The sequence below is a fragment of the Oncorhynchus kisutch genome, linkage group LG18 (assembly GCF_002021735.2).
Source record: "Oncorhynchus kisutch isolate 150728-3 linkage group LG18, Okis_V2, whole genome shotgun sequence".
Classification (NCBI taxonomy): domain Eukaryota; kingdom Metazoa; phylum Chordata; class Actinopteri; order Salmoniformes; family Salmonidae; genus Oncorhynchus; species Oncorhynchus kisutch.
In genome coordinates this window covers 69,118,428-69,131,497 of record NC_034191.2, presented here as the reverse complement: position 1 = coordinate 69,131,497, position 13,070 = coordinate 69,118,428, and the positions used below count along the sequence as shown (strand labels likewise).

At 45.3% G+C, this 13,070-nt stretch overlaps 1 protein-coding gene across 1 annotated transcript; it reads left to right on the top strand.

Annotated features, from left to right (window-relative positions):
- Positions 1–642: 642 nt before the first annotated feature.
- zdhhc23b (zDHHC palmitoyltransferase 23b) lies at positions 643–8,571 on the top strand. The gene is made up of 5 exons (XM_020508754.2): positions 643–959; positions 2,283–2,456; positions 2,549–3,250; positions 3,700–3,867; positions 6,460–8,571. The coding sequence occupies exons 2-5, from the start codon at positions 2,320–2,322 to the stop codon at positions 6,731–6,733; spliced, it is 1,281 nt and encodes a 426-aa protein (XP_020364343.1). The 5' UTR covers positions 643–959; positions 2,283–2,319; the 3' UTR covers positions 6,734–8,571.
- The last annotated feature ends 4,499 nt before the right edge of the window (positions 8,572–13,070 follow it).

The following is a 13,070-nucleotide window of genomic DNA, read 5'->3' as shown; positions in this document are numbered from 1 at the left end:
CTCTATCAGCACAAATGCCTGGTTGTAGTAAAACTATTAGACTTGTAACCAAGATGCCGTATATTTAGTTACAGTAGTTGAGGAAAGTCCTTGTGTAAAACCACCCGCTGCCTTTAAAAATGTGTTGGCATCATTGCTGTGGCTGTTTTAAATATACTCTGTCAGAAGAGACAACAGAGATTAAACATCCTGGGGAAGTAAATACTTTTGATCTGATCCAATTGGCTTCTTTCCAGATCATAAAAAATCCACCATAGCTCAACACCTCACCAATGTCACAGAAAGGAGCCGTAGCTCTCCAGTTGATAGGCTATACTTTGCCAACAACTGATCTTTGACCTTTGCTGAAACAACTTGGCTTGGGACCCAAAATAGCCTTCCCCATAACATGTTACACTTTTGTTATTTAGCAGACGCTCTTATCCAGAGCTACTTACTGTAGTGTGTGCATACATTTTCGTACGAAAATATGTCTATGGGTTGAACAGTTAAAATAAGCTCAATGTTTGCTTATTTCATTGAACATGCTATTGTTGATAGACAGTACCCTTGTCTTGATTCAGATTGGTAAAAATTAATCTGAGGGAAATAAAGGGTTACCTACCCCCTCTATTGACGTCAGAAGTATGAAGGAGAAACGGACTCCGCCACTCTCCACAGCACAGGCAGTCGTGTTGCCGCCTACTGACCAGACAACCTCAGCGACAGAGGAGGTGTAGGCTATATGTGGACCTCTGTCTGCTCTTCATTCATACATACCGGCGGAAAATACTATCTGTTGAAAAGTTGAATGGGGTGACTATAGGGTTCCAGCGCTTTCCATCGTAGCCTCTATAGCAGTGACGCGTGCGGTCTGGGATAGGAATGACTAAAACATCAGAAGGGAGACGAAACAGCCTACATACCTTGTTGGAATAACAACATTAATAGACTAAACTTGCAACAGGACAGTCGGGCAGGTAGGCTACGTGATTTGCATAGCTACATTCAGTTTGCATTTTTAGGAATGTGCGGTTGTGAGCAACGTTGTCCTGGGGCCAGTCTCATTTCCTCGCCAGTTCAGTAGGCAGTTCCTAATGTACCCTAGCCTACAGTTTTTAAGGAAGTAGGTACCTGTAGGTAGGCCATATGACTTCATAAAACTACACGAATAGCAGTTATTTTCTATTACACGTGACATGTCTGTTCTATTCACGAGGGGGTTAAGTAGAGTCAAATGATATCCCGCTATCCTTTACGCAACGATGGGCTGGCTACTTGGTATCAACTTTCCAGACGGTGACATTGTATCCAGATTGTCTAATTGTCTGTTACTCCGGGCAGCTACCGGTCCCAATTTTTTTTAGGAACTCAGTTTGTGTCTCAACATACTAATGCGTATTTTTGGGGGGGGATGAATAGTATAATACACCAGGTGCCATTTCGAAATGCAGCAGCAGTTCTTCTCTTGTTATGTCAGACACTGATAGTCACTCAATTAGCCATGTCTGCAAATCATTTTTAGATTGGTAGTTAGTCCAGCCATCTATTGAAACTTGTAGTAATCATGACTGGATACCAACGGGGCACACAGGGCACGTGCCCAGAGGCTACTACAATCTATATTAGATTGGTGGTAGCAAAAACATCAAGGCTAAATGCATTCACTATTCTCTGTATAGGCTAACCCAGAATTAAACCTGTGGGCTTCATTTTCTAGGAAATTGGTACCTTTTGAGGAGGGAAAGGCCTTTACTACATGGCAATTCCATTGTCCTGCGAATGCCACAACATATGTGGTTGATAGGCTATTCAGCAGTCCCCTTCACAGAGTAGCTGGCAGACAGCCCAATTTGTCGCCACGCGGTCGAGCCCAAATTGGTAACAATGTCCTCTGCGCAAGGGCGCATTGGAGACCCACGAGAAACTAACCTCTCCCGCTCAAATCAGTTGGTTCATGTTTCCAATTACAGCCAATACCACATAGAGCTAACAATGAATCTCCCTTCTCATCCTCTTCATAGCCTCGCTCAATTGCAAGACATCTCCCACTGCAGAAGGGGTGGTTTGCACTGAGCAAAAATAAATAGTCTGTTTATCTGTAAATATTTAGTTTATCTGTACCCTGGGGAGGCATCGACCTTGCTTCCTGTGACTGAGGAGGTAGTGGTGGGCTGGGTTATTGTTATAAAGGACTGTTAGCCACAACTCCCCGCCACACATTTACCTCCATCTATCTGCATCCCCATGAGAATAGGACACATGCACACACTAACCCACTCGCTCACCCTTCATCTCTGCAGGAGACTGAAAACATTCCAGGCTGACTGGCTATCTGTCATGAAGAAGCGAGCCAATGAGGTGTTGGAGCCAGACGAGCCTCTGTGCTGCTGTGAGTTTGTGGACCGTCAGGGGGGGCGGAGCCATGTGGCAGCCTGCTGCTGTGACTGTGAGGACCTGGACGATGCCTGTGACAGGTGATGGAGTGGCTTACCCATCTACGGCCTGTTACCTAAACACTCTTAGCTAAATATTCTTTATCCAGTAAATGTCTGCTTCTCTCCCTCAGATGGCTGAAGAAAGAGCCCCAGAAGGCAGATTCACTGTCCCGTCTGGTTACCATGGTGAGCGACCGCCTCCGTGTTCCCTGGTTCTGGGGCGGAGCCCGACGTGTTGATCTATCGGTGCTGCCCCCGCTGCTCCTACTTCCTGTCCTCCTACACATCGCAGCCCTTCACTTCCTGTTGGGCATGGTGGTTCTGACTGCTCTACCGGTACTGGTTCTATGGTACTACTACGTCACTCACCGTAAGAAGGGCCGGACTCTGTTCTTCCTCAGCCTGGCCCTGTTCTCCCTGGGCTACATGTACTACCTCTTCCTCACCGAGGTCTTCCCCAGGGGGGGTGTAGGGCTGACCCAGCTGGGTACAGTGACCCTGGGGGTGGCCCTCACTCTGGCCTCACTCATCCACACCAAGAGAGAGCCCGGCTACGTACATCCTCACACGGCCGACGTCCACAGCACGGTGACCTATCACAGCTCACCTCCGGACAGAGACCCCGCCCACACCAGCCTCAACGGGGTTGGGCAGGAAGTAGTGCTAGCCAATCGGGGGAGTGGGTCGGAGCAGCAGGGCCAAGGGGTGGAGCAGAGGGAGAGTGGGCGGAGCAGGAAGTGGTGCTCTCTGTGCAGGGTGGTGCGGCCCCCCAGAGCGGGACACTGCAGGATCTGTGGTGTCTGTGTCCTGAGGCTGGACCACCACTGTGTCTGGTGGGTCCTCTTAAAAACACCTCTGTCTGTCTGGAAAAGAGGCCCTTCTCTGTAATTTAGTACACATTCCATGTCTAAGCAGTGTCATGCCAGGCCTAAGAAGCAATGTTTAAGCAATTATCAGTGACATTATCTTGCCTCTGTGTCATCAGCCATAGGCTTGTGTTTCTGAGTCACACTGATCTGTAACGCACACAATCGTGCAATATATATATATAATTCAATCACTCGTTCAGATGTGTGTGTGTGTGTGCGTGCGTGTGTGTGTTTGGAGTAATCATGGGTTCTAAGTAAATCTTACATTGTAGTCGTTGAGCAGCAGATGCTCTCATCCAAATTACAAATCAGAGCTGTACTGTGTGTTTGTGTGTGTGGTTTAACCGCACGGTCTCAGTACTGTGTATTGTCTGTGTCTGTGTGTCGTGTCCGTCATGTCGCCACTGTGGCAGGATAAACAGTTGTGTGGGCCAGGCCAATCACTGCAGCTTCCTGTCGACACTCCTCCTCTTTCTGTTGACCTCTCTGTATGGAATCAGTCTGGTGCTGCGCAGCGTGTGTCCCCAACAGAACCTGCTCAGCGCCCTGCTCTACTGCCCAGGCGTCTACAATCAGTACAGGTAACAGGGATGCACAGGACACACCTACCCTATTTATAGACACAAACTACCTTAGCGCCTATTGACGATAGTATCTTCTGACCGGGGGAGTTTTGTTAAGAGCCCCGACGGTTGCTCTAAACATTAAGACTCATCGCTTGCGGTACCTTTGGAAACATAAGGAACGTATATTTCATATCAGTGATAAAAAAAAGGTAAATTACTTCACACCTTTTGTAGGGTTCGGGTCAGTGTTCCCACACGGCCATATCTCCATGTTATTGGAAGACATAGCTGAAGCGGAAGACATAGCTGATTAGCACAGGTGGCAGCTATCTAGTGTGCTCCAAACACCTGTGTGTAAGCTAACTGGGGAGGAGGTGTTGTTCCTCAGCTGGAGGCACACAGTGTATAGATCTGTTTAAAACTGCTATAGTAATTGTATATTTTTTTATTTGAAAGATTCCTTCTCGCTGACATGAAAGATAAGGGGCATATCAGCGTATGTTTCGAAAACCGTTTAGAAAGCAGTGATTATTGATGTTTTCTAAATGTTATAACACAGCGTCGGAATTGTAGTTTACACGGAGCCAAATGTGGGCGAATGTAATGGCTGAAAACCCTACATACAGTAAAGATAGGTTTTTGAGCGTTAACACACACCATGCACACAATCGTGTCCAGAATCACCAACAAACTAACATGGTCCTAGCCCACCAAGACAGTCGTGAAGAGGGCACACAACAAAACCTATTCCACCTCAGAAGACTGAAAAGATTTGGCATGGGTCCTCAGATCCTCAAAAGGTTCTACAGCTGCACCATCGAGAGCATCCTGACAGGTTGCATTACTGCCTGGTATGGCAACTGCTTGGCCTCTGACCACAAGGCACTACAAAGGGTACTGCGTACGGTCCAGTACATCACTGGGGCCAAGCTTCCTGCCATCCAGAACCTCTATACCAGGCGGTGTCAGAGGAAGGCCCTAAAAGTTGTCAGACTCCAGCCACCCTAGTTATAGAGTCTAGGTTCAAGAGGCTTCTAAACAGCTTTTACCCCCAAGCCATAAGACTCCTGAACATCTAATCAAATGGCAAACCAGACTATTTGCATTGCCCCCCTTCCCTCTTTTACGTTGCTGCTACTCTCTGTTTATTATCTATGCATAGTCACTTTAATAACTCTACCTGCATGTACATATTACCTCAATTACCTTGACTAACAGGTGCCCCTGCACATTGACTCTGCACCGGTACCCCCTGTATATAGCCTCGCTATTGTTATTTTACTGCTGGTCTTTAATTATTTGTGACTTATTTCTTTTTTGGGGGTATTTTTCTTAAAACTGCATTGTTGGTTAAGGCTTGTAAGTAAGCATTTCACTGTTGTATTTGGCGTATGTGACAAATACAATTTGATTTGATTTGCAGTATATGATGCACACACACACATGATTAGCTCACTAAAACACACTATTAGGCATTCGAGGCTAAAATGAGCCTGTGAAATGAGGCGGTGTAGATCAATAGTGTCCTAAAATACCCACTGGCACACAGCCAAATGGCTTCCTGGTCATTCTATAAGAGAACAAGTGATTTTTAATTGCATCAAATCAGTCTATTCTTTATCTGGGACATTTAAAGCTGTGAGGTTTTGAAATAGCCAGGTATTTATGGGGGTAATGTAGGTTAATAAACATTTCATGGTATCTCCCCCAACCAGGCCTACTTCTTTAACAACTACTGACCCAGATTTACAGAGCAGTTACTGTATGTGGCTCTGCCGGGTTTATTGTGTAAGAGTGAATGTGTGTGGTTGCTGATGATGTGTGTTTTGATGTGATGTGTGTGTAGATTCGTTCCATGTCATTTCAACAAGCCATGACACCCACTATCTCAGATTGTTCTGAAGTAATTCTGAAGTAAAGATTAGCATTCCTGAAACATTATTTTGTTGAAAAATATAATTAGACCTCTGAGAAATTAAGCTAATTGATTGCACCCAAATTGGCCATTTTAATTTATAGCATTCATATAATATTCAATGAAAATATGACCTAATATCTGATTTGGACCAAAATTGTTTGAAACAATGAGTAAGACATGAGGAATCCAAAGAAATGGTCAAAACAACCCACGGACCCCCGCGCCAATTCCACTCCAACAAGGGAAAACTGTTCTCTATATGTACTATATTTATTTAGTATCATACACATTAAAATGGCCAATTGGTTGCAATCAATTGAGGCTTTTTGAGGTGGAACGACCCTGGAGTGTACCTGTATAGTATTGTCCACTATTCAGCGCGGTAACAAATGGTCTCTTTCTCAGCTTTGTGTGTGTGTGTGTGTCCATGTGTTAGTGCCAGTGTGCGGTTGGTCCAGCCTGTCCTTTATGCACCCCCTGCTAGTTATAGCCCCTTCCCTTTCAGATTGGTGTTAGCAGATCTGTAGAAATAACATTGATCTTATCAATAGGGTGTAAGCTCCACTTAGCCCATTGTTAACACATATCTGATTCCCAAAAATAAGGGGTGTGGGCTAGTGGCTAGGGACTGTTTTCAGGAATATATGAGTAATATTGGTGTCTAAAGTGTGTGTATGTGTGTGTTCCAGCTCGGCACTGTGTTTCACCTGTGCGTGGTACAGCAGCATAGTGACGGGTGGCCTGCTACACCTTCTGGTCCTGCAGCTCATCAACGTCAGCTACAACGTGACGGAGCGAGAGGTGCGCACCGCCCTCCGAGACAAGACCGCCCGCAGCCACTACTGGGGCCTCGTCGTGGACACGGGAGTCTACTCACATGGTTTCCGTGGCAACTGGGCAGAGTTCCTGACAATGGGAGAAGGCCTGCACACACCCTCACCCAGTCTCACTGACTTGGTGTAGCTGAGCTGCTCATCATTGTCCTTACATCTTTAGAAGTGATTGATCAATTGGACGATCCAGGTAGAAGTTGCCCACAGAAACAGATCTAGGATAATTTTACCCTCGTACCACAGGAGGCTGCTGAGGGGAGGGCGGCTCATAATAATGGCTGTAACGGTGCAAATAGAATGGCATCAAACATGTGGAAACCATGTGTTTGATGTATTTGATACCATTCCACTAATGCTGCTCCATCCATTACGACGAGCCCGTCCTCTCCAATTAAGGTGCCACCAACCTCCTGTGCCTCAAAGAATCCTGACTTGAACCGTTAGGGGGAAGAACACAAGACAGACCTTGGGTCAGTGTCTAGGGGTAACTTCACCCTCAGTGATATGGGCTAGAGTTGAAGGATGCATCTGATGTACTGTCTTTCACCAACAGATGGCAGCATATCTCCACACCTCAGACTTCTGACTGCCATCACCTTCTCTCCCCAGTTGTCCCAAATATGTATATATACACTAGATATCTGACAGGAGGCACTGTATTGAAGCACCTCCATCTTGGCACTGCCCCACCGTTGTAAAAAATATTTTGGAAACTATAGAAATGCATTTACCAAATGTCTACATTAGTGTTTGCAACATTTATTCTGTTACAGACGCCTTAATGCAGCGTTTCCCAAACTCGGTCATCAGGAACCCAACGTGTGCATGTTTTGGTTTTTGCCCTAAAACTACACAGCTGATTCAAATGATCAAAGCTTGATGATTAGTTGAGTATTTGAATCAGCTGTGTAATGCTACGGCAAAAACCAAAATGTGCAGCCCTTAGGATCCCGAGGACCAAGTTTGGGAAACCCTGCTAATAAATTACACTGAAGAAAAACATAAACGCAGCATGTAAAGTGTTGGTCCCATGTTTCATGAGCTGAAATAAAATAAAAAGAAATTTTCCAAACGCACAAAAAGCATATTTCTCTCAAATTTTGTGCACAAATTTGTTTACATCCCTATTAGTGAGCATTTCTCCTTTGACAATATAATCCATCCACAAAACAAGGTGAATCAATTCAGGATTCTGACAGGTGTGGTATATCAAGACACTGATTAAACAGAATGATCATAAAAGACCACTTTAAAATCTGCAGTTTTGTCACACAACACAATGCCACAGATGTTTTGAGGGAGTGTGCAATTGTTATGCTGACTGCAGGATTGTCCACCAGAGCTGTTGCAAGAGAACAGAATGTTAATTTATCTACCATAAGCTGCCTCTGTCATTTTAGAGATTTTGGCTGAGCTAAAAAAAAATTTTTTTTTCAAGTACTAATGTTACTCTGACTAAGTAAAAAAAAAAATCCTAAATACACATCATTTTGTTCCTGAAACATTTAAATGAAATACTGTAGAATTCCATTAATTTCTATGGAGGACTGCTGCTACTGGGAAGGGCCAATATGGCTGACCGGTGTCTTCAAAGTCTCTCATTGGCGAATATATAGCAACAGCAATCCAGGGTTTATACTGTAAAAATCATTGGTATCGCCACAGTCCGTGCCAAGGTGAAACGTACACTCCTGTAGATCTGAAAAAATGTCATGGTGAAACTAACCAACCGAAAAAACAAGGTGAATCAATTCAGGATTCTTGAAAGTCAGGAAAATCCTTGTTCTGCAAAGAATCATAATTTTTTATAGTTGGAAAAATATATTGAGCAAGCAGTAGGTATTTATAATTACATGTGGAGTGGCGCTTTATCATTGATGACATCACGTGCACCTTAAATGATTCTGCAATCATAATTTATTCGAAAAACACCATTTCCATCATTTGTCTCAATAAAGTTTGACAAAATAAAAACCTGTCGAAGGAATAAAAAGTGTTGTCGATGTTTAGAACACACGTTTTTTGGCGACATTGTTTTGTCCCCCGAATAAACCTGTAAATGGGACCCCTGCCTACAGTGATCGGTTCTGTTGTGAAGTAGCGCCCAAGTCAATAACCTGTCCCTTAGTTAAACCATTTCCTACAACTACAATAACACAACCACGTATGGTACCGTGACTGACAGCCCCAATCTCATCTCTACATTTCCTTTTTATCTCTGCTTGAACCTTGTCCACCAGTGGCCAGCAACCTTACAGCAGTCATCGAACACCTACTTCAAGAGTCCAGGTCGGAGAGCAGTGAGCTGTGGTTAACCCAGGATGGCGTGGAACCCCAAGAGCACACCCTTGGATTACAATGGCAATGTCTGTCTGACACTCTTGGAAATAAGCACGGTCACATGAAAGTTGAACCCACCATGCGCAACATATATCGGATCCTTGCCAGCCAGTATGATCCGCTCGGCTTCATCGTCCCATACACCACACGGTCTAAGGTTGAAGTCCAGAGGCTCTGGGATAAGAAGAGGGTGGGATGACCCAGACCTACCTGGGGTCATCCTACTCACCTGAAGATCTTCTCCAAAAAAGAATAGTGTGGCTTATTTGGGAGAACAAATTTCCACAGCTGTCTCAGGTCACACTGCCAAGGTGTTACGTCTGCCCCGACATGGGTCTCCCAACCAGCACAAGAAGCGTTCATGTCTTCAGTGACGCCTCAGAACGTGCATATGTTGCCGTCGCGTACCTCCGTACTGAAGACGGCAAGAACAAGAGTGGCCCCGAAATTGTCGATGCCAAGACTCGAGCACTGCGCTGCACTCACCGGTGCCCAGCTGGCTGTGGTCATGAGAAAATAAGTCACACTGGAAATCCATGAGGTCACGCACTGGTCGGATTCTACAACCGTCCCAAACAATTTGAACTTCTACTTTTAAAAATCCACCTCTCTAAAAACAAGTCTCTCACCGTTGCCGCCTGCTATAGACCACCCTCTGCCCCCAGCTGTGCTCTGGACACCATATGTGAACTGATTGCCCCCATCTATCTTCAGAGTTCGTGCTGCTAGGCGACCTAAACTGGAACATGCTTAACACCCCAGCCATCCTACAATCTAAACTTGATGCCCTCAATCTCACACAAATAATCAATGAACCTACCAGGTACCTCCCCAAAACCTTAAACACGGGCACCCTCATAGATATCATCCTAACCAACTTCCCCTCTAAATACACCTCTGCTGTCTTCAACCAAGATCTCAGCGATCACTGCCTCATTGCCTGCATCCGTAATGGGTCAGCGGTCAAACGACCTCCACTCATCACTGTAAAACGCTCCCTGAAACACTTCTGCGAGCAGGCCTTTCTAATCGACCTGGCCGGGGTATCCTGGAAGGATATTGATCTCATCCCGTCAGTAGAGGATGCCTGGATATTTTTTTAAAAATGCCTTCCTAACCATCTTAAATAAACATGCCCCATTTAAGAAATTTAGAACCAGGAACAGATATAGCCCTTGGTTCTCCCCAGACCTGACTGCCCTTAACCAACACAAAAACATCCTATGGCGTTCTGCATTAGCATCGAACAGCCCCCGTGATATGCAGCTGTTCAGGGAAGCTAGAAATCATTATACACAGGCAGTTAGAAAAGCCAAGGCTAGCTTTTTCAAGCAGAAATTTGCTTCCTGCAACACTAACTCAAAAAAGTTCTGGGACACTGTAAAGTCCATGGAGAATAAGAACACCTCCTCCCAGCTGCCCACTGCACTGAAGATAGGAAACACTGTCACCACTGATAAATCCACCATAATTGAGAATTTCAATAAGCATTTTTCTACGGCTGGCCATGCTTTCCACCTGGCTACTCCTACCCCGGACAACAGCACTGCACCCCCAACAGCAACTCGCCCAAGCCTTCCCCATTTCTCCTTCTCCCAAATCCATTCAGCTGATGTTCTGAAAGAGCTGCAAAATCTGGACCCCTACAAATCAGCCGGGCTAGACAATCTGGACCCTTTCTTTCTAAAATTATCTGCCGAAATTGTTGCCACCCCTATTACTAGCCTGTTCAACCTCTCTTTCGTGTCGTCTGAGATTCCCAAAGATTGGAAAGCAGCTGCGGTCATCCCCCTCTTCAAAGGGGGGGACACTCTTGACCCAAACTGCTACAGACCTATATCTATCCTACCGTGCCTTTCTAAGGTCTTCAAAAGCCAAGTCAACAAACAGATTACCGACCATTTCGAATCTCACCATACCTTCTCTGCTATGCAATCCGGTTTCAGAGCTGGTCATGGGTGCACCTCCGTGGCCTCCAATTGCTCTTAAATACAAGTAAAACTAAATGCATGCTCTTCAACCGATCGCTACCTGCACCTACCCGCCTGTCCAACATCACTACTCTGGACGGCTCTGACTTAGAATACGTGGACAACTACAAATACTTAGGTGTCTGGTTAGACTGTAAACTCTCCTTCCAGACCCATATCAAACATCTCCAATCCAAAGTTAAATCTAGAATTGGCTTCCTATTTCGCAACAAAGCATCCTTCACTCATGCTGCCAAACATACCCTTGTAAAACTGACCATCCTACCAATCCTCGACTTTGGCGATGTCATTTACAAAATAGCCTCCAATACCCTACTCAACAAATTGGATGCAGTCTATCACAGTGCAATCCGTTTTATCACCAAAGCCCCATATACTACCCACCATTGCGACCTGTACGCTCTCGTTGGCTGGCCCTCGCTTCATACTCGTCGCCAAACCCACTGGCTCCATGTCATCTACAAGACCCTGCTAGGTAAAGTCCCCCCTTATCTCAGCTCGCTGGTCACCATAGCATCTCCCACCTGTAGCACACGCTCCAGCAGGTATATCTCTCTAGTCACCCCCAAAACCAATTCTTTCTTTGGCCGCCTCTCCTTCCAGTTCTCTGCTGCCAATGACTGGAACGAACTACAAAAATCTCTGAAACTGGAAACACTTATCTCCCTCACTAGCTTTAAGCACCAACTGTCAGAGCAGCTCACAGATTACTGCACCTGTACATAGCCCACCTATAATTTAGCCCAAACAACTACCTCTTTCCCAACTGTATTTAATTTTAATTTATTTATTTATTTTGCTCCTTTGCACCCCATTATTTTTTATTTCTACTTTGCACATTCTTCCATTGCAAAACTACCATTCCAGTATTTTACTTGCTATATTGTATTTACTTTGCCATCATGGCCTTTTTTTGCCTTTACCTCCCTTCTCACCTCATTTGCTCACATTGTATATAGACTTGTTTATACTGCATTATTGACTGTATGTTTGTTTTTACTCCATGTGTAACTCTGTGTCGTTGTATCTGTCGAACTGCTTTGCTTTATCTTGGCCAGGTCGCAATTGTAAATGAGAACTTGTTCTCAACTTGCCTACCTGGTTAAATAAAGGTAAAATAAAAATAAATAAATAAATAAAACCTGGCTCCTGTCAGACAGGTACAACCTATTTGTAGGTAGTGGTCTCTCCTTGATGTAGGGTGTTTGCTGAGTTATGTCGAATGTTCTTGATTCTGAGGCTGAGGGCAGCCTATCGCCATTTTCAGTGTGGCTGCACCGAATGCAGGAAGTGGCGCTGCCAGCCAGATGTGCCTAGGATGGTTGATCTGCCTCCAACCCGACTGTGTCTCCACAAACCCACATTCTATTCTATAGGCGTGGACTGCTTTGGACCGTATATCATCAAGATTGGCAGGAGAAATGAAAAGAGATGGGGCATCATCTTTAAGTGCATGACCACCCGAGCTGTACATGTGGATCTACTGACAAACATGGATTCCGATTAGTTCCTAATGGCACTGACCCTTCATCGCTCAAATAGGAAAGCCCTTTAAGATCCTGTCCGACCGGAGAACAAATTTCAACAGAAGGTAGCGAGAGCTACAGGAGGCCTTCATGACTCTCCACTCACAGCTCCAGTTAGCCAGTCAGAAGATTCGCATCGCCTTCAATCCACGAAGTGCACCACACTTTGGAGGATGCTGGGAGCGGGAGATCAGATCCATCAAGACTGCCCTGCAAACCACCCTTGGTGCACAGACCATCTCCGATTAGGTGCTGAGGACTGTCCTAATCGAAATAGAAGGGATCTTGAACTCCAAGCCCTTGGGATATGTGTCGTCGGACATTGCGGATCCGGATCCAATCACGCCTAAAGTCGCAAAAGATGGAGACACAGCCAGGTTCTAGCCAACCATTTCTGGAAGTGCTTCACATAGAACTAGTTACCTGCACTTCAAGGCCGCCATAAGTGGCACAGGAATCAGGAAGACCTTGTAGATGGGACCGTTGTGATGATTGTGTTTGATCAGTCTCCTTTTGGCAAGTTGGAGCTGTCAAGTCAGTTATCCCTGGAGCAGACAGGAAAGTGAGGACAGCAGATATCCAGGTCAAGGACAGAACATACGTCAGGCCT

Bases quoted from the DNA above. Each gene is read 5' to 3' on its own strand.
- zdhhc23b (XM_020508754.2), top strand. From the start codon at position 2,320: ATGAAGAAGCGAGCCAATGAGGTGTTGGAGCCAGACGAGCCTCTGTGC. The intron at 2,457-2,548 runs GTGATGGAGTGG...TCTCTCCCTCAG, and splicing joins CTGGACGATGCCTGTGACAG to ATGGCTGAAGAAAGAGCCCC. The intron at 3,868-6,459 runs GTAACAGGGATG...TGTGTGTTCCAG, and splicing joins GGCGTCTACAATCAGTACAG to CTCGGCACTGTGTTTCACCT.